General features: G+C 41.5%; 1 protein-coding gene across 3 annotated transcripts in view; it reads left to right on the top strand.

The window, feature by feature from the left end:
- Positions 1–21,454, top strand: part of CACNB3 (calcium voltage-gated channel auxiliary subunit beta 3) — a 144,985-nt gene that overhangs the window by 46,839 nt on the left and 76,692 nt on the right. For all 3 annotated transcript variants that reach the window (XM_033938798.1, XM_033938797.1, XM_033938796.1), the window contains exons 2-3: positions 4,605–4,727; positions 20,949–21,071. In XM_033938798.1, the coding sequence (XP_033794689.1) occupies positions 4,605–4,727; positions 20,949–21,071 (246 nt within the window). The remainder of the gene's footprint in view (positions 1–4,604; positions 4,728–20,948; positions 21,072–21,454) is intronic.

Below are 21,454 nucleotides of genomic sequence, written 5' to 3'. Positions count from 1 at the left end.
TTTATTTTTATTTTATTGTAACCCGTTCTGAGCTTCTGGGGAGGACGGGCTATAAAAATGAGCAAATAAATAATTGATTATCACCTAGTTAGCTAATTAGTTTGTTTACGCATCTGGGATCCACATCCAAAATTGCATGTCTAATGTTAGGCGACCTATACAGAATCCAGGAGAAAGTGCAATTTATTGGTCTATCTTGGTGAAATTGAAAAACCCTTAGGGCTCCCTTTACTAAGGTGCGCTAGCGATTTTAGTGCGCACACTAAACTCTAACGCCTCCATAGAGCTTGCGTTAGTATTTTCCGTTTAGCGCACGGTTTGCGTGCGTTAATCTTAAGCGCGCGCTAAAAACGCTAGCGCACCTTAGTAAAAGGAGCCCTCAAAGTCTTAATTTCCTGGTCCAGTGGTTCCAGTATCATGTTAAAAAGCAAGGGTGATAAAGGACAATCCTGGCATGTACAAAAAGAGACGAAATACCATTTGCCAAAACACTAACTCTGGAGTTTGTACAATATGCTTTCACCCAAGAATTAAGCTTGTTTGAGAGACCAGACTCCCTAGGAACCAAAATCTCCAAGAAATCCTGTCAAGGGTTTTCTCACATTGCTTAGCAAGATGATTGATATTTAACAATCCACGTATTGTTAACTAATTGGCAACCATTAACAAAGCCAGACTGATCTTTGCTAGACAGGGTATTATTGTGTGCCACAATTTAAGCTGTGGGATCTTAGCCAGAACCATTCGAGTTAATTAAATTAAACAAATTTGAGCATTTATATTTCCCTTTACTTCAAGTAGCTCAAGGCAGATTACAGAAACAGATGATCAGTTTCTATTTCATATAAAACAGCAAAGCATATAAAAGGATTAATGAGACAAATATTTTATGAATAGCCACAATTTCAGAGCCTGTCCAAAATCCCTGTGGGAGGACCCAGTATTCAGATGGTGCTGTGCAGCATTAAATCCAGATACTGAATGTAAGGCCATTTCCAGCGACTGGCATTGAATATCTGGATTTTATTTAAGCACTACAAAGTTAACCAGTTATAGTAACATAGTAGATGATGGCAGATAAAAACCCGAATGGTCCATCTAGTCTGCCCAACCTGATTCAATCTAAAATTTTGTTGTTTTTTTTTTTTTTCTTCTTCTTCTCCTTAGCTATTTCTGGGCAATAATTTGTTCTTAGGTTCCAACTACTGAAGTCTCCGTCAAAGCTCACTCCAGTCCATCTACACCCTCCCAGCCAGTGAAGTCCTCCCCAGCCCATCCTCAATCAAACGGCCATATACAGACACAGACCGTGCAAGTCTGCCCAGTACTGGCCTTAGTTCTTTACTATTTAGTATTATTTTCCGATTCTAGATCCTCTGTTCATCCCATGCTTTTTTGAACTCCGTCACTGTTTTCCTCTCTACCACCTCTCTCGGGAGCACATTCCAGGCATCCACCACCCTCTCCGTAAAGAAGAATTTCCTTACATTGCTCTTGAGTCTACCCCCCTCAACCTCAAATTTTGTCCTCTGGTTTTACTATTTTCCTTTCTCTGGAAAAGATTTTGTTCTACGTTAATACCTTTTACGTATTTGAACACCTGAATCATACCTCCCCTGTCCCTCCTTAAGAACATAAGAATTGCCGCTGCTGGGTCAAACCAGTGGTCCATCATGCCCAGCAGTCTGCTCACGTGGCGGCCCCTAGGTCAAAGACCAGTGCTCTAAATGAGCCCAGCCTCACCTGCGTACTTTCCAGTTGAGCAAGAACTTGTCCAACTTTGTCTTGAATCCCTGTACACGGAGGATTAATTTGTTAACTTATTTCCTTTTGCCATACTACATGAAGGGAATAGACTTAGTAGATAAAGACAGGTTGTTCACCCTCTCCAAGGTAGAGAGAACGAGAGGGCACACTGTAAAGTTAAAAGGGGATAGATTCCGTACAAACGTAAGGAAGTTCACCCAGAGAGTGGTGGAAAACTGGAATGCTCTTCCAGAGGCTGTCATAGGGGAAAACACCCTCCAGGGATTCAAGACAAAGTTAGACAAGTTCCTGCTGAACCAGAACATATGCAGGTAGGGCTAGCCTCAGTTAGGGCACTGGTCTTTGACCTAAGGGTCGCCACGTGAGCGGACTGCTGGGCACGATGGACCACTGGTCTGACCCAGCAGCGGCAGTTCTTATGTTCTTATGTGTATCCTGCCAGAGCTGGTGTAAGACAGTGAGTATGAGCTAGGACAGTGGTCTCAAACTCAAACCCTTTGCAGGGCCACATTTAGGATTTGTAGGTACTTGGAGGGCCTCAGAAAAAATAGTTAATGTCTTATTAAAGAAATGACAATTTTGCATGAGGTAAAACTCTTTATAGTTTATAAATCTTTCCTTTTGGCTAAGTCTTAATAATAATATTGTAATTTATAGTTAAAGAGACATATGATCAAGAAACTGTTTTATTTTACTTTTGTGATTATGATAAACATACCGAGGGCCTCAAAATAGTACCTGGAGGGCCACATGTGGCCCCCGGGCCGCAAGTTTGAGACCACTGAGCTAGGACTAAACTGAGAGAGGAAAAGTCTTTCTTGTTTCTTTATTTTGTTTACACCACAGCGCCGGCGTGGGGTTGGAGAGGGCAAAGGGGGATGGAGTGGGTGGAAGGCTTCCAAATAAACCTGCCGGGACATTTGAAAACAAACAAACAAACAAACGCCCAACTGGGCGGGAAAAGCAAATCAAATTGAATCAAAACATCGATTCAATAGGCCAAATCAAAATTTTTCCCTGAATCGGACAGCACTATTAAGCAGATAACTTGCCCATTTAAGTGATGTTGCACAAATGGCAAATATAAAATTAAATGCATATCATATTCATTTAACTTTGTGGCTTTTCAGTAGTACCTCCTAAATGAATAGCTTCCCTGAAAATCCACATACAGATCTCTGTGGAATTTTTACATGGTCGGCTCATGGCTGAAAAACCTGACTTCATAATATCCAGTGATAGTATTTTACTGGATTATCGAATAAAGAATGGTGTGGGAATGAGTTAATTGAGTCTAATTATCAAAATCTCAGTGAGGGAGGCCTTGTGGTCTGAAAGTTATTCAAGGAGGGAGTGTAAGGTCTGAAAGTTCACCTTATACACCCACTACCTTTGCACTGACCCTGGCTTTGAGAGCCAGGAAACGGTTCTCACTCATAACCCAGCTCTTGTCTATCAGACCTTCCTTTAAATACAATGAAAAGTATCCAGGGTAGGAGGGAGGGAGATGGGAAAACAATATAATCATTATTCATTATATCTATTCTATTGAAATTATACATGTGGTTCTATTTTCAGTGGTTAAGGGGAGGAGGGGGGGTGAAAATGTTTGTTTTTGAAATATTTGTATATTTAAAGTGCTTTTGTTTGATTCGTTTATGTTCAAATTCACTGTATTGCACTGTTAATAATTGAAAACTAATAAAGATTTACAAAAAAAAAGAAAAGCAAATACTGTATGTCCAGGGTATTTCCTCTCCGCTAACGACTAGCTAGACTTTTATGCCAGGGACCAAAACAAAACAGCAGGAAAATGTACAGGGTGCAGGAATTTTATTGAAATGACTAAAACAAAAGTCTTAAAACTAATGCATAAATAATGCAGGGTGGGAAGCAGGGTAGTGGAAAAAGCACTATTGTTTGTTATACCTATTTTATCTAGTGTATTGAAATTATATATGTATTTCTACTTTTATTAGTTAAGGGGGAGGGAGAAAATGATTGTTTTTTTTGAATTATTTGTATATTTAAAGTGCGTTTCTTGATTTATTTATGTTTAAATTCATTGTACTGCACTGTTAATATTTGAAAATTAATAAAGATTTACAAAAAAAATAACAAAACCCAAACATCTAATGCATAAACTACATAAAAATCACATAAAAATATCCAGAAAACTGATCCTAATAGTAATGTGGACTGGACCCGACATGGTCCGTGTTTCGAAGAAACACTCCTTCCTTCTGTGTAAAGCGTTACACTGTTTATTTTTGCTTTTGTCTGTTTTATCCATTCTGGTTTCCTGATTTTTTTAAAATTCCAACATTAGAGACCCCTGAGGAAGGAGGAAGGAGAGCATTTGAAAGTCAGTCACAGTTGTACTGAGTCAGTTTAATAAAAAAAATAATATCTCCTATCCAGCTTGCTTGCTTGTTGATCTTTCTTTCCTGACCATTATAGAATCACAAAGAGCTTCTGGTCAAATTGTAAGGTATGAAAACTAATTTAAATATGTTTCTTTGAGATGTAACTTGCCGTTCTTGCAGACTGAACAATGAAGACTGAGTGGCAGTGTCTGTGGTCTGAGAGCTTTTTAATCCTGTATAGCAGAACTAATGTAAGGATCTTTGCATGCTTAACTGTTGCATATCAGGGAAGTGATGTTCCTCTGCTCCAATCCTGAAAATATTCAGACTAGATAAAATAGGTATAACAAACAATAGTGCTTTTCCCACTACCCTCCTTCCCACCCTGTATTATTTATGCATTAGTTTTAAGACTTTTGTTTTAGTCATCTGCCTTCTGCTAACTCCCTTACATGTGCATTTCCTCTGCAGGGTTCAGCCGATTCCTACACAAGCCGCCCCTCTCTAGATTCCGACGTGTCCCTGGAGGAGGACCGCGAGACCGCCCGCCGCGAGGTGGAGAGGCAGGCACAGCAACAGCTGGAAAAGGCCAAGGTATCAAGTGCACAGCTTTACTTTGAACCCAATGAAGGTGGTTCAGGGAATTTTTTTTTACAAGTTGAACCCTACCTCATGGTCCTGGTTTGTTTGCTTTCCAAACTGGTTTTGTGCCATCAGTGGGTTTGGATGGCAGAGCAGTAAGTCCCTCAGTGTCAGTCCTAAGGAAACTATTCTCAGTACATAGGGCAGACCTGAGCCAGAAGTCTCAGAAAGGAGATGGGGACATTGAGTTGTTGGGGCCTGAGCAGCTGTTATTTTGATGTTACGCATTGCTAGAGCCTTCTAACTTAAGCAGCAAATTCCTTAGAGCGAGCCACAAAACCCTCAGGAGATTGCACACAAAGACATTTTTGGAAACCTAAGCAGGAAGAAATCCTTCCAGATTCTGAGGCAGGAATTTCAGCTGCGTAATCATTTAAACAGCATAAACATTTTGTCAAGTGACATTTAACTATATGTACAGGAGGTCATTCTACAATCAGGCACTTCTATTTTAATGCCAATTGTGCACATGAATATACAGAAAACGTGTTGCTCGTAGGTAAGTTACACTAATGCGCATAAGTGGTAACGAGCGCTTTTCTGTGAGGGCGCACATAAGTGGCATAGAGGTTCTTTACTTGGGCACGTTAACGTATTAGTGTGCATTAAGTGCCAGCAGCCCATAGCTATACAATGGGCTACTCGGCATTTAGGTGTGCACTAATCATTAGCACGCCTTGGTAAAAGGACCCCATAGTGTATAAATGCAAAAGAGGCACTCATGTGGCTAGCAGTATAGCGAGGGAGGGAAGTGCCCGGCATCACCATGCTATGTGCCTCTCAACACCTTTCCCCGTCGTGCACTCCCCCCAACCCATGTACCTCTTCAAAATCTTCACCAGCATTAAGCAGCATCTCCAAACTGCTGCTCGCACTGGCTTCAGCTCTCCCTCTGATGTCACTTCCTGGTTCTGCAACCAGGAAGTGTTGTCAGAAGGGGGGGAGGGGACAGTGCCTGAGGTGGCCGTGCCCCCACCCCCACCTCACTGTGCCACTTATAAGGGCTAAATGCTTATTGGCATTTTTAATGAAATCCCTCTTCCTATTGTTTATCCCTTATTTGTTCTTTTTTCTCAAAATATTGTAGTTCTTCCCCTTTTTTCTTTTGTTCTTGTTCGTCTTTAGTCAGAGGTTTTTTTGTTTTTTTTCTAACATCCCCAATCAATTTATTGTCAGTCTTTAACATTGTTTTACCCTTGTAAGTCTGAGCGATATAAAAAAATTTTTTAATAAACTTGAAACTTAAAAGTTAGAGTTGGATCTGCTCCAGGTGGTGATGGGTTCACTGTAGAGTTTTACAAATCATTTCAAATTACCCTATTACCTCATTTATTAAAATTATATCAGGATCAACTGATTAAAGGTTGTATTACAGGTACTATGGCAGAATCTTTAACTATAGTTCTACCGAAGCCAAATAAAGATCCTACATTGGTTTCAAATTACAGGCCTATTTCTTTGATTAATGTAGATGGAAAACTTTTGGCTAAGTTATTGGCTTTGCGCTTGGCCAAGGCTCTCCCTTATATTATTGGTATGCACCAAACGGGTTTTGTTGCTCAGAGACATTCATCAAATAACACTAGACTGGCCTTTCATATGTTAAATCTAACAAAAACTATGGAAGATCCGACTTTCTCTGCATCCTTGGATGCAGAAAAGGCCTTTGATCGTGTGGAATGGACCTTCATGTATCAGGCAATGAGTTGGTATGGTATTGGTTCTGGATTTATACAAATGATTCAAATCTTGTATAGTTCCCCTTATGCAAGATTATACATTAATAATAATTTTTCTGAACGTTTTTGTCTTAAAAGGGGAGTTCGACAAGGGTGTCTGTTATCTCCTTTGCGTTTTGACATTGTATTAGAACCCTTATTATTGGCTATTCAGAGGCAGAGGAGATACATGGTATTCCTTTTACAGGTTGGGAATACAAGGTCTCTGTTTATGCAAATGATATTTTGCTTCAATTGAGGAATCCTGAAACCACCATTCTGCATTTACTAGATCTGATTGATAGATTGGGAAAATTCTCTGGTTACAAAATAAACTGGAGTAAATCAGAGGTTCTTCCACTAAATGTATATTGTACAAAAGGATTATTTGATACATTCCCTTTTCTCTGGAAGGAAGAGGGTATAAAATATTTAGGTATATAGATAAAAAGTACAATGGAAGAAACTATGAAAGTAAATGAAAAATTTTTATTGCTGAAGGTCACAGAAATGTGTGAGCGTTGGAACCCATTACATCTGTCTTGGCGGGGGAGAGTCCAAACAGTTAATATGATGATTCTGCCTGTGGTTTGTTACCAAATGGGAATGTTACCGTTGTTTTTCAGGGGGCCTTTTATAAGAAATTAAATAATATTCTGACAAAATTTATTTGGCTGGGGAAAGTAGCAAGAATTGCCATGGTATCTCTACAAAAACCAATTGCGGAGGGTGGGGTAAATTTTCCAAACTTTTATAGGTACCATCAAGCCTATATTATATGTCAGGGTATGTACTGGATCCTCCCTGAGCTCATGGAAAATCTCCCAGACTAGTTATGGTTGGAATGGCAACTCATGTCACCATTGAGGTTGAGTCATTTGTTGAGTATTAAGATGCCTAGATTATATAAGGATAATAGAATCCTAGTAGATACATGGAAAACCTTAAAATTTGTGAATAATTTAACACCTATTTCGGTTCATAAATCAACTCATCAGACCCTATGGCTGAACTCCAAGATTCAAATTGGCGGATTTAAGGTCATCTGGAAGTATTGGATGAAGGCAGGTATACGTACTTTGGATGATGTTATTTCAGATGGTAAGCTGCTTGATTTTTCACAATTGCAACACAAATTTGGTCTTATTAAATCACAAAATTATAGATGGTTGCAGTTGAAGCAGGCCATTCAGGTTGGGTTCCCTGAATGGAAAAATCTCAGTAATCAGTATAGTTTGCCGCTCTTATGCTTTCAGGTGGACTTCCTGGGACATCAGGCCGCTCAGTGGTATAAATTAATATCTAGATTTTTAAATAAGAAACCAAAAACTGGTCTTTGGGACATTTGGAGCATTGAGATCAAGCATCAAATTACTGCATCTCAATGGCCATGTATTTGGGCTTGGAGGATGAGATGTACAGTGTCTGCATCTATGAGACAAACTTGTTTTTATTTTTTATTTTTTTGTTACATAGAGCATTTTGGACCCCGGTTCGTTTACAGAAGTTAGATAGTTCTAAATCTAATAGATGCTGGCACTGTCATCTTGAAGCTGGGACATTAGATCATTTGTTATTCTTTTTTTAAAATTCTTTATTTAATAATTTTAATACAATAAACTCAAAACAAATCACAATTAGTATTGAATATACTTCATAAAGTTAATAAACTAATAAGAATAATACATTTTATCAATGCTACGGTTAGAACATTCCCATTCCCTGTCTCACCATCCCCTCCCCCCTCCCCCCCCAACCAAGAGACCTGGTTCCACAACCATAGTGATTAGAGTTCTTCATAAAGCTTCTTTTTCCAATTCAATATAACTCCCCCATTTGTCATTAAATTTTGCCCTTTGGTTAGTTAAAAGGGCTGAAAGTCTGTATTTTTCACACACTATTCCTAAACATTCCCTTACATCTCTCAAAGTAGGTACATTTGACATACGCCATTGCTGAGCTAATGTCAGTCTAGCAGCTATGAATGCCAAGTCTAAAAGTTTAGATCGAGAAAATGTTAAACCTTCTATTCTTATCCCAGCAATGCCCTTTCAGCACTAAGCTTAAGTGGGGTCTGAATTAGTCTGCTTACATACTCAAAAACTTGCTCCCAAAACTTTTGGACCCTTTGACACTCCCACCATATATGATAAAATGTACCTTTTTCATCACATCCTTTCCAGCATCTAGCATCACTCTGCTTAGTATATTTGCTAATTAAAACCGGGGTAGTATACCAACGTACTAGAAGTTTGATAGCATTTTCCACCAAGGTAGCAGCCCAAGCTGTCTGAAAAAGATGTAATGCAATTACCCCCCCATTCATCTATGGACCATTCCTTCCCCAGCTCTTTTTCCCATGCTTTCACATATAGTGTTTTGGTTGCTTTATCTTCATTTATAATTTTATATAACCAAGAAACACACCCTTTTGCTACTGGTTCTCCTAACCTTTTTTCAAATTTGGATTTCTTTAGAGTTCAATTGCTCTTTGCCTTGTATGTTAATATATAATTTTTTGTCTGAAGATAAGGGAAAAGATCTCTCATTTCTAATTGAAAATGATCCTGAATATCTATAAAGGCTTTTACCTCACCTTCTTCAATTAGTTGACCAAAACATGCTAACCCTTTTACCTCCCACTTATCTTCAGTAGATCGGTAAGTGGGAGATCATTTGTTATTCTATTGTCCATTAATACTTGCTTTTTGAAAATCAATATGGGGTCAAATTAATAATTTGTTAGAAAATCCAGTGGCATTATCCTATGACACTGTATTGTTTGGCATGGCAATGAGGGCTAAGAGCCAAATATCCTCTAATAACAATAAGCTTCTACTCATTATGACAGGGGTTGCCATACAACAGATTACGAATAATTGGAAAAATTGGGATAGGCTGAATTATAGCTTTTGGTGGAACTCTTTGTGCCACATATTCAAAATGCCATGCAGCAGGGAAATTTTAAGAAATTTCAGGTTATTTGGGAGCCATTAACAAGATACTGTAAAGATTGAAATTACTGCATAGAATAAATATTAATTTTTTCCCTTTTGTTCATACACGTCCAGGGTGGGATGGGGCTGGATAGGAATATTTTATGATTTCTTTTGCTTATGAATAACTGTTTGATATAAGGGAGGGGTGATATTTGATGCGAGTTAGAATTTGATGATATATTAAGTGATGTTAAAGTATAAATGATTGTATTATATGTTACACTTATTGTGAGTTTTAAAAATGAATAAAGATTAATAAAAAAAAAAAAAGAAAAACTTGATGCCTCTGACAGAATATTGCTAATTTAGCTCACTCTTGTTGTACATAGGCACCCACAGCTACAGAACTTTTATGGCTGGTGCAATGCAGGTGCCCTAATGCCCGGTTATACTAGTATTCTAAAGTGGCATCTGTGGACCTAAAAGGAGGCATCACCTCCATAAGGCAGTGAGTGCCGCCACTGCAGTCCAGCTTAAGCCTGAACTAAATGTATAAATTATCCACTGTGTGGATAATTCTTTAGTGCTTTCCTTGCTCTGCCCTCTCTCTGCATCTTCACTAAGCAGATAATGCTGGTGGAAATTTGATATATTTTCAGCTCTGTTCTGTCCATGTAGGCTTTTATTATGGAAGTTACATGTTCATGAGCCACTGGGAAATGTATGATTTTATTTTTAAAAATTACTCCTTAAAGATATCTGTGGATTAGATATGCAAAAAACATAAGAGGCCAATCTGTGGCCAAAATGTGCCTCTCAGTTTTGGCCAGAATCAAAGTTAAAATCATAACTGTCATGCTTGCCCCCCCCCCCAGCAGAAGATTTTTCCTCCTTTGCAAAAGCCTCTTGGCTGCCATGACCCTCTCTCCCCCCCCCTGGCAGAGACCTGGCTCCCCAGGCCACCTGATCATAGGCCCTCCATGAGCCTATCTTAAGAAATCCTGGTGGTCTAGTGGTAGGGTTGCCAGTTTTTACGATTGTAAAATCCAGACACCCTAGACCAGTGGTTCTCAACCCTGTCCTGGGGGACCCCCAGCCAGTTGGGTTTTTAGGATATCTCTAATGAATATGCATGACATATTTGCATGCCTGTCTCCTCCATTATATGCAAATCTCTCATATGCATATTCATTAGGGATATCCTGAAAATCCAACTGGCTAGGGGTCCCCCTAGCATAAGGTTAAGAACCACTGCCCTAGACCCACCCTCAGGCCCGCCTATCTCCGCCCCACTCCCACCCTAGCTCTGCCCCCGACTGCCTGCTTTGGTCGGGCAGGAAGCAATCCGCCCATGCGCGGATGCCACATGATGATGTCACGCGCATGCAATCTCAAAATGGCCTTCCTGCAGCTGTCTTGGCAGCCATTTTGACTGAGCAGCAGCATCAGGCAGGAACAATTTTTTTTTTTAGCTAAATGGAGAAATGGGTTTAAGCTCAAGCTTTCTTCAGAGAAGCTGGACAAATATTTTTTTAAAATTAGGTCTCTGACAGTCAATGTTAATCTAAATATCCCATGAACTTTAACATTTTAAAGAGATCATATGTATCATAAAGGAGAGGGTTTAGAAGGGTTACTAGATTTGTTGTAGCAAAAAAATAGAACATGTGGCCCTGCCCTGTTCCTCCCCAGCTCCGCTCCCACACAAACCTTGTCTCTTCATCCCTAAGCTTGGGTAAGGTTACCAGATTTTCCAATTGGAAAATCTGCCCTCCCCTAGACCCGCCCCCAGTTCCACCCATCCCCGCTCTGTAATGCACTAATCCCGACCCCCAGCCCCACCCTAGCCCTGCCTGCTCTTGTCAAGCAGAAAGGAAGTTCCCGCATGTGCGGATGTCACGTGATGATGTCACTCACACCATGGCATCCGCACATGCATGGACTTCCTACTTGCCTACAAGCCTGATAACTACTATCCGATCCTGCTCATCCACATTGACACTAACAATACTGCCAGGTACCCCTGCAAATGTGTCAAAAGTGACTTTGTGGCTCTGGGAGAGAAGGTGAAGCAGTCAGGTGCGCAGGTGGTATTCTCGTCCATCCTCCCTGTTGAGGGTAAAGGCCAAGACAGAGAAGCTCGCATCCTGGAGATGAATGCGTGGCTACGTGGATGGTGTTATCGAGAGCATTTTGGCTTCCTAGACCATGGGATGATTTTCCAAGGGCTGCTGAGCAGGGATGGTGTGCATCTATCAAAGAAGGGAAGAAGTGTCTTTGGCAGCAGGCTGGCTAATATACTGATGAGGGCTTTAAACTAGAAGTGATGGGGCAGGGTGATCAAAGCCCCCAGGTAATTAAATAACTGAATACCTCTACATGGATGGGAAAAGGGGGTAATGTCTGAAAAGCAGTATATACTAATGCTCGAAGTATGGGAAACAAGATTCTGGATCTAGAAGCTGTGATGGAAGAAGAGAGGTTGGATATAGTGGCGATCACAGAGACGTGGTTCACAGAGAATCATAACTGGGATGTAGTTATACCCGGCTATAATATGTTCAGGAAAGACAGGGTAGGAAGAAAAGGAGGGAGAGTAGCGTTATATGTTAAAGATCATATTAAACCCACACAATTGCAGGATCTGCAGGGCAAGGAAGAGGCACTGTGGATCAATTTGGAAAGAGGGAATAGTAAATATATTTATATTGGTGTGATATACAGGCTTCCTTCACAGACTGAAGAAGTAGATAAAGATTTAATAGTAGACATTCAGAATATATCTAAAAAAGGGGAAGTCTTGCTAATAGGTGATTCTAACATGCTGGATGTTGATTGGAGTATCCCTATTTCGGAGTCTTCTAGAATAGGGAGATTCTGGATTCTCTACAAGGAGAACTGTTCCAGCAGTTGGTAATGGAACCCACGTGGGAAGAAGTCATACTGGACTTAGTGCTTACAAATGGGGAAAGTGTTTCTGATGTTACAGTGGGTGATCATCTGGCACGGTTTAATATTAAGATGGGTATAGAGAGGGCTCATTCAAAAGCAAAGGTTCTAGACCAGGGGTGCCCAACGCGTCGATCGTGATCGACCAGTAGCTCAGGAAGGCAACTCGAGTCGATCGCACTCATGTTGCCGTCCTGATCTACGGGCCGATCAGCCTTCCTCTCCAGTGTTCTCCCTAGGGCCTTTTAGCTGGGCGGTCCGCCCAGCTGTCATCTGCCGCTGCTGAACATTAAAAAAAAACAACCCAAAAAAACGGCTTGGAGATTTCAGTCCCTAGCGAACTTATGCTCCAGGCTCTAACGTGTGCGTGCAGGCTTCTCTTCTCTTCCCTCCGAAACCGGAAGTTATGTCCGGGGAGGGGGGGGGGGGAGAAGGGAAGCCTGCATGCACATGTTGAGAGCCCTGAAGCAAGCGTTCGCTACGGGCTAATGCGGGAGACAGGTTAGTGAAGCATTTGTTCTTGTTCCTGTCGGGTCCTGCCTACTTTCTGTTTCCGCGAAGGCAGGACCCGGCAGCATTTCCCCCAATAGGTTGATCACGATCTTGGGCTGATCAGCCTTCCTCTTCCCGACAGCAGAATTGACGTCGGGGAGAGGAATGCTGGTTGGCCGAAGCAGGGAGAGCTTGGGGCCTGTTATTGGTGGCGTTTGGGTCCTGGTCCCCGATGGTAATGGCAGTGGCAGTGGCTTGGGGGAGGGCAGGGAGAAAGAAAGAAAAAGGGCAGGCAGGGAGACAGAAGGAAAGAAGAGAAACAGAAAAAAATGAAAGGGAGGCAGAGAGAAAGAAAGGGCAGGGAAGAGGAAGGAAAAGTTGGGGGGAAGGAATGAGGTCTGGAGGAAAAGAAGCATACAGGCTAAAAGAAGGGAAGAAAGATTGTATGCACAGTCAGAAGAAGAAAGTGCAACCAGAGACTCATGAAATCACCAGACAAGGTAGGGAAAATGATTTTATTTTAAATTTAGTGATCAAAATGTGTCTGAATTTATATCTGCTATCTATATTTTACACTAAGGTCCCCTTTTACTAAACCGCAATAGAGGTTTTTAGCGCAGGGAGCCTATGAGTGTCGAGAGCAGCGCTGGGCATTCAGCGCAGCTCCCTGCGCTTAAAAACTGCTATCGTGGTTTAGTAAAAAGGGAGGGGGTATATTTGTCTATTTTTGTATGGTTGTTACTGAGGTGATAGTGCTTAGAGTCATCTGCTTTGACCTCTTTGAAAAACCCTGGAATAGGAATGATGATTAACATTTTCTATGCATACAGTGTGCTTTGTGTTTTTTTTAAATTTTATTGTTGGTAGATCATTTTGACTTGGTCATTTAAAAAGTAGCTCGCAAGCCCAAAAAGTGTGGGCACCCCTGTTCTAGACTTTAAAAAAACTAACTTTGTTCGGATGGGGATTTACATCAAGGAATTGTTGTGTGGGTGGGAACGTCTGGAAGGAGTGGTAATGCGGTGGGCAAAACTGAAAGCAGCAATTGTAAGAGCGACGAACCTTCTTGTGAGGCAAGTAAGTAAAAGTAAGAGGAAAAGAAGGCCGCTGTTTCTCAAAAGTAGCAGCTGAGAAGGTAAGAAATAAGAGGTTAGCTTTCATAAACTACAAAAGATCACAGAAAGAGGAAGACAGGCAAAAATAGCTGGAAAAGTTAAGAGAGGCTGGTCGTGTAGTCAGGAAAACAAAGATGCAAATGGAAGAAAAAATAGTTGACACAGTAAAACAGGGAGACAAGACCTTTTTTTAGATATATTAGTGATAAGAAGAAGTGCAAAATTGGCATTGTGAGACTCAAAGGTGAAGGGGAGGAATATGCAGAAGCTGATAAAGAAAAGGTCGAATTGCTTAACAGATATTTCTGTTCTGTGTTCACGGCTAAAGCGCCGGGAACAGGACCACAGAAGACAAACATGAATAGGGATGGAGGAGTACTAGACCCTGATCAATTTTCAGACGGTTGTGTTAGTAAGGAGCTAGCTAAAATAAAGGTAAACAAAGTGATGGGGCCGGATGGTGTACATTGAGGGTGCTGAACGAACTTAGGGAAGTTCTGGCAGCTCCGCTGACTGAACTTTTCAATGAGTCTGAGTCGGGAGTGGTACTGGAGGACTGGAGAAGGGCGGATGTGGTCTCTCTCCACAAAAGTGAAAGTAAGGAAGAAGTAGAAAATTTGACTTCTGTGGTAAGCAAATTAATGGAAACGCTTTTAAAACAGAGAATGGTCAAGTTTCTGGAATCCTGTGGATTACAGGACTGGAGGCAACATGGATTCACTAGAGGTAGATCTTGTCAGACAAATCTGATCAATTTCTTTGACAGGGTGACCAGAGAATTGGATAGAGGATGTGCGCTAGATGTGGTGTATTTAGATTTTAGCAAAGCCTTTGACAGTGTTCCACACAGATGTTTGATAAATAAACTGAGTGCCCTTGGGATGGGTCCCAAAGTGATGGGCAGGGTCAGGAACTGGTTGAGTGGAAGACGACAGAGGGTAGTGATCAATGGAGATCGCTTTGAGGAAAGGGATGTTACCAGTGGTGTGCCTCAAGGTTCTGTTCTTGAGCCTGTTCTTTTTAACATTTTTATGAATGATATTGCTGAAGGGTTATCGGATAAGATTTGCCTTTTTGCAGATGATACCAAAATCTGCAATAGAGTAGACATTCCGGATGGTGTGAATAACATGAAGAAAGACCTGGTGAAGCTTGATAAATGGTCTGAAATTTGGCAGCTAAATTTAATGCTAAGAAATACAAGGCTATGCATTTGGGCTGCAAAAACCAAGAGGGAACAGTATAGTTTAGGGGGTGAAGAACTTATGTGCACGACAGAAGAGCAGGACTTGGGTTGGATTGTATGTGATGATCTTAAGGTGTCCAAACAGGTTGAAAAGGTGACAGCGAAAGCTAGAAGGATGCTAGGTTGCATAGGGAAAGGTATGGCCAGTAGGAAAAAGCAGGTATTGATGCCTCTGTATAAGACTCTGGTGAGACCTCATTTAGAATATTGTGTATGATTCTGGAGGCCGCACCTTCAAAAAGATATAAAAAGGATGGAGTCGTGGTCTTCATGATAAGGCGTACGGGGACAGACTTAAAGATCTCAATCTGTATACTTTGGAGGAAAGGCGGGAGAGGGGAAATATGATAGAGACGTTTAAATACCTACATAATATAAATGTGCATGAGTTGAGTCTCTTTCGTTTGAAAGGAAACTCTGCAATGAGAGGACGTAGGATGAAGTTAAGAGGTGATAGGCTCCGGAGTAATCTGAGGAAATACTTTTTTACGGAAAGGGTAGTAGATGCATGGAACAGTCTCCTGGAAGAGGTGGTGGAAACAGAGACTGTGTCTGAATTCAAGAGGGCCTGGGATAGGCACGTGGGATCTCTCAGAGAAAGAAAGAGATAATGGTTACTGTGGATGGGCAGACTAGATGGGCCATTCGGCCTTTATCTGCCATCATGTTTCTATGTTGCCCAATGCTATTTGAGGAGGCTTTTCAAAACCCGGACAAAGTGTCGGGTTTTAACTGTCTGGACCCCCCGGACATTTTCTCAAAAGGAGGACATGTCTGGGAAAATCTGGTAACCCTAAGCTCAGGATCACGCATGCGCATAACATCATCGTGCCATATCCATGCATACTCAGAGGCCCTCCAGATGCAGCCCTGAGCTCTTGTCAGAGCCAGGGCCTTCCAAAAACCAGACAAACTGCTGAATTTTAAAAAATTTGTCTGGACACCTGGACAATCCTCTACAAAGAGGACACGTCTGGGTAAATCCAGACATCTGGTAACCCTAGTGTTTAGGGCTGGATGGGCAAAGACAGAAATTTGTCCAACATGTGAGAACAAGTTTGGGGCTATTATTATATTAACTTGGGACTATGTAGAAAAATACAGACTGGCATATTTAAGCAGACTAGGGGGCAGTTGGGATATGATTTTTGACAAGATATCTGGCATCATTCTTGAAGTGAAGAAAAAGGTGTGGGTTATTAGGAAAGCCCCCGTAAAACGATACTGACGAATGGGAATTCCTGGTAGCAGAGACGTGCTTTTCATAAGCTTGATATAGATGGAAAGTCTAGCAGCTAGGAAGACCTTGAAACAAAAGTTGTATGGGATAGTAATACAAAAATCGACTAAAAGACAAGAGGAAAAGTTACTATACCAAGCTCATAGGCACAGAAACACAAGATTCCAAAAAAATTTTCCAAATCCTGAAAGAATTAACAGACACCAAACCACACACTACCACCACGAACACACCTCTACCATCACCTACCCTCTTAGCAGAACATTTCAAGAATAAAATCACCAACACCAGAGCCACACTCATCCTCAACCCATCCAAGCAAAATCCAATCACAATCCACCCTACAGGAAAAGAGGCAATCGCAGCAGACAGAATTTGGACTCAATTCCCAAACATACAATGGTCAGAATTCAACAAATTCTACAAAAAATACAGCCATGCCTCCTGTGACCTCAACCATTGCCCCTCATATCTCCTTACCACCTCTAGTGTAAAGTTCCGCACCATAACTCTACAATGGATCCAATTCACGCTCACAGAGGGCACATTCCCTGACAACCTCAGCGAAATCGTCATCACCCCAATCCAAAAAGATCCAAAGGCACCACAAAACCTCCCAGCTAACTATAGACCTATAGCCTCAATTCCGCTATATGTCAAAATTATAGAAGGCCTAGTAGCCAAACTCCTCACCAATTACATAGAGGACCACAACCTACTCCACCCCATGCAATCAGGATTCAGAACAAACTTCAGCACAGAGACATTACTAGGCTCCCTCATGGATACCGTTAGACAACAACTTAGTACAGGAAAAAAAATGCTACTCATACAACTGGACCTATCAGCGGCATTCGACCTAGTAGACCACAACATCCTTCTACAGATCTTAGATGCAATAGGCATCTCAGATAAAGTATACGCCTGGTTCGAAGGATTCCTAAAACTCAGAACCTACAGCGTAAAATCAAACAAAGAAAAATCAGAATCCTGGTCAAACCCCTGTGGCGTACCACAAGGATCTCCACTATCCCCCACCCTCTTCAATCTATACACTGCCTCTCTAGGAACTCATCTGGATAATCTAGGCATAATATCCTATAGCTATGCGGATGACATCACCATCCTCATCCCATACGATCATTCCAAACCAACCATGACGGACGAACTTCACCAAACACTGGAAGCAGTCACAACCTGGATGGAAAATCACAAACTTAAACTCAACCAAGACAAAACCAAATTCATCCTCCTAGAAAACGACAAGATCCAAACCACAACCATACTAGACATAAACGCAACCAAATATCCCATCCAAACAACCATAAAACTACTAGGCATGACCATAGACAGATGCTGCACAATGCAACCGCAAATAAACAAAACAACGCAAAAATCATTCGCAATCATGAGAAACCTGAGACAAGTCCGAAAATTCTTTGAAAGTACACAATTCCTACTTATAGTACAATCCCTGATACTAGGCATATTGGACTACTGTAACATACTATTCCTCCCATGTCCAGCAAATACGATAAGACAACTCCAAACAATCCAAAATACAGCCCTAAGACTCGTCTATTCATTGAGAAAACACGACCACATCACTGAGGCCTTCATCAACTCACACTGGCTCCCAATCCAAGAAAGAATCCAATTCAAATTCTACTGCATATTATTTAAAACCCTACACGGAGACAGCCCATCATACCTGAACAATCGCCTCATCCAAGCAACCAACACCAGACACAGAAAAACGCACTCCCCATTCATACCCCCCCCATCCAAAGAAGTAAAAAGAACAAAACAACATGACGGCCTCCTAGCCACACAAGCTGCAAGACTGGACAAACAGATTTCCAACCTTCTGATGACAACCCCAGACTATAAGACGTTCAGAAAAGAAATAAAAACCACACTTTTCAAGAAATTCCTAAAACAGCAATAACAACACGACTTCTAAAAGCCCTTAAGATCTACATCTAACCTATCTAGCTATTCATTATAATTCATGTAATTATGTAATTCTGTAATTATGTAACTCTGTAATTCTATAATTCTCTAACTCTGTAATTCTGTAATTCTGTAATTCATTGTAATCCTGTCCTTAAACTAACCTTTTGTAATCCGCCTTGAACCGCAAGGTAATGGCGGAATAGAAATCCCGAATGTAATGTAATGTAATGTAATGTATACAGTATACCCCAAGAGATTTGCAGTAAGGTCCTTAGCTGCACTGGTGGACGGGTCGAAGAGTTAGGAGCCGTTCTGCTCATCATGTTTGTACAGAGACAGCAAAATGGAGTGGGCCACAGGGGCTACGGCTCCACCAGTATTTTGATCAACACAGCATCAGCAGCTAGAAAGCTTGCGGGAAAGGCCAGAGATTTCTATCTCTGGTCCCTCCAACCCAAAATATTTTCTGTTGCCCCTGTGTTAGTGTGTTCTTGTTTCCTGAGCATAGAGCAGTGGCCTCAAACTCAAACCCTTTTCAGGGCCACATTTTGGATTTGTAGGTACTTGGCGGGCCTCAGAAAAAAAATAGTTAATGTCTTATTAAAGAAATGACAATTTTGCATAAGGTAAAACTCTTTATAGTTTATAAATCTTTCCTTTTGGCTAAGTCTTAATAATAATATTGTAATTTATAGCTAGAGACATATAATCAAGAAAATGTTTTATTTTACTTTTGTGATTATGATAAATGTACCAAGGGCCTCAGAATAGTACCTGGCGGGCCGCATGTTGTCCCCGAGCTACGAGTTTGAGACCACTGGCATAGAGGTATGGGGAGCTTGAATGGAATTAATGTTATAGAGAAGTGAATGTTAGAGCCTCAGTAAAAGTGAAGAAGTGAAAGACATACTGTACATGACATGGGGTTGTGGGGTTTTTTTTGTTGTTTTTTTACTGTTATAGGCTGGTTGCTGATGCATATATGGAAGCAGTATGTATCAAGCTGGCTGTTTTTGCCATTGAATAAGAAAATCTAAGCACATCATCAATTGGGAGGGGGTTTGTGGAGGGCATCCAGCTAACTGAAGAACCAATGGGCTGCTGGCTGGGTGGGAAGTAGCATAGGGGAATGGGGAAGGGGAAAAGGTAGATGTTTTGGTACTGTTTGATGTGGGAATTTTGTATTAAGCATAAGGTACTGATGTGAAGGTGTTTGAGTTGTTCAATCTTAGTGTTGTAAGTTGCATATATAATTTCAATAAAAATATTGAAACAAAAAAGAAAATCTAAGCTTGTCATAGCAGGGTGCATACACCTTGAAAATGTCATTAAAACTATCTAGCAGTCTCTAAATTCATGGAATAGCTCAACACATACTGAGGGTTCATTCAAAGAAGAGGGATCTTGCCTAAAGTGACCATACGTCCCGTTTTGAACGGGACCATCCTGTTTTTAATTACCTTGTCCCGTAGTCCCGAAGCACAGCTTCGGGATGCTGAAATGTTCCGTTTTCAGAGCCCAGGATTTCTCCCTGCTTTCCCGACACAGCAACACCAAGGTGCCTATAGGGACTGCACTGCACAATCGCTGGACCCACAAGCCTTTCCCCGCCATCAGAATTGAGGTTGAGGGGTGGGGGAGGGGAAGGCTTGTGGGCCCGGTGCTTGTGCAGTGCAGTCGCTATAGGCGCCTTGGTGTTGCTGTGTCGGAGAAGCAGGGTGCATCGGGGAAGTGGGAGCAGGGGAAGCAGGGTGTGTTGGGCTAGGGCGGGATTGGGGGCGGGACTGAAAATTAGTAGATGTCCCATTTTGAGGAAAAAAAATAAATGGTCACATTAATATTGCCGGCTTTCTAATGGGCTCAGGGCTGTCTTGACTGACAAACATTGTAAGCCAAGCCCAGCCAGTGTAATCCAATAAATCATAACTAGAGTTACAAATTTCTCCCGTAATCCATTGGCGCCGAGAAGTTATTTACACTTATGAAAGTAAATAAGTCTCCTATCAGATTCAGAATTACCGACATTCACCTTGGGTCAGTTTTAAAAGTAATCACTGCAGACAAGATTTTCCCCGAAATAGGAAAAATAGTAGCAGAGAAGAGATGCCAAGTGTCATGAAGAAAACATAAAATTAATGTTGCTCTTGTTCTTTTTTATACTGTACTTTTCGAAATAAATCTGTTTCTTTGAAAAATGACATATTTGCTTTTTTGCGGCCCACATAAACTTAAACCTTGTTTATTTGGCCCGTGTCAGCCTTTGAGTTTGACAAGCTTGTTCTAAACTAATTGAACATTCAACTGCCAGGAAAGTATTGCATAGAAGCCCAAAAGAAAGCTTGAGCTCCATATGCTATACCCTGATCTTGGAGTCCATTTGGCGGTGAGGTGTCCTGTCAGATAATCTATCTCAGCCCTCAGCTTCTTTGGACCTAAATCTGTCCCGCTTCCCAGAAGTGCACTGCTCCTTCCTACTGGCTGCCTGGTACTGACTTCCCCATTTTCTCCTGTCTTGCAGCACAAACCAGTAGCATTTGCTGTGCGAACCAATGTCAGTTACTGTGGAGCCCTGGATGAAGAGTGTCCTGTTCAGGGGGCAGCTATCAACTTTGAGGCTAAAGACTTTCTGCACATTAAAGAGGTACAAATAGAGAACAAGAACTTCTGAACCAGCAGGAGGAGACAAAGTATGCATAAATCTGAGAGCCTGATATTTAAAGGATTTTTGCTCCCAACTTTGAGAGTTCTGCTTATAAATTGGTAGGTTTACCAAACGTCCGGATTTACCTGCTGTCTGGGCGACTGGATGGCTTTTCAAAACCTGGCTCTTTGTCTGGGTTTTCTAAAGCTGGTAAGATCGGGGCAGAGTCTGTCCTGCATCTGTGCACGCACAGATGCATTCCAGACCTGGCCAAAAGAGACGAGGTTTGCGTGGAGCTGGGGTTGGGAGGCGGAACGGGATGGGCCTGAGGGCGGAATGGGGCGGGCCGGCCTCAACTTTCTTTTTGATGTCACTTCCTGGAA

This window comes from Geotrypetes seraphini, chromosome 3 (genome assembly GCF_902459505.1).
Source record: "Geotrypetes seraphini chromosome 3, aGeoSer1.1, whole genome shotgun sequence".
Classification (NCBI taxonomy): domain Eukaryota; kingdom Metazoa; phylum Chordata; class Amphibia; order Gymnophiona; family Dermophiidae; genus Geotrypetes; species Geotrypetes seraphini.
This window is presented reverse-complemented; position numbering and strand designations above follow the sequence as displayed.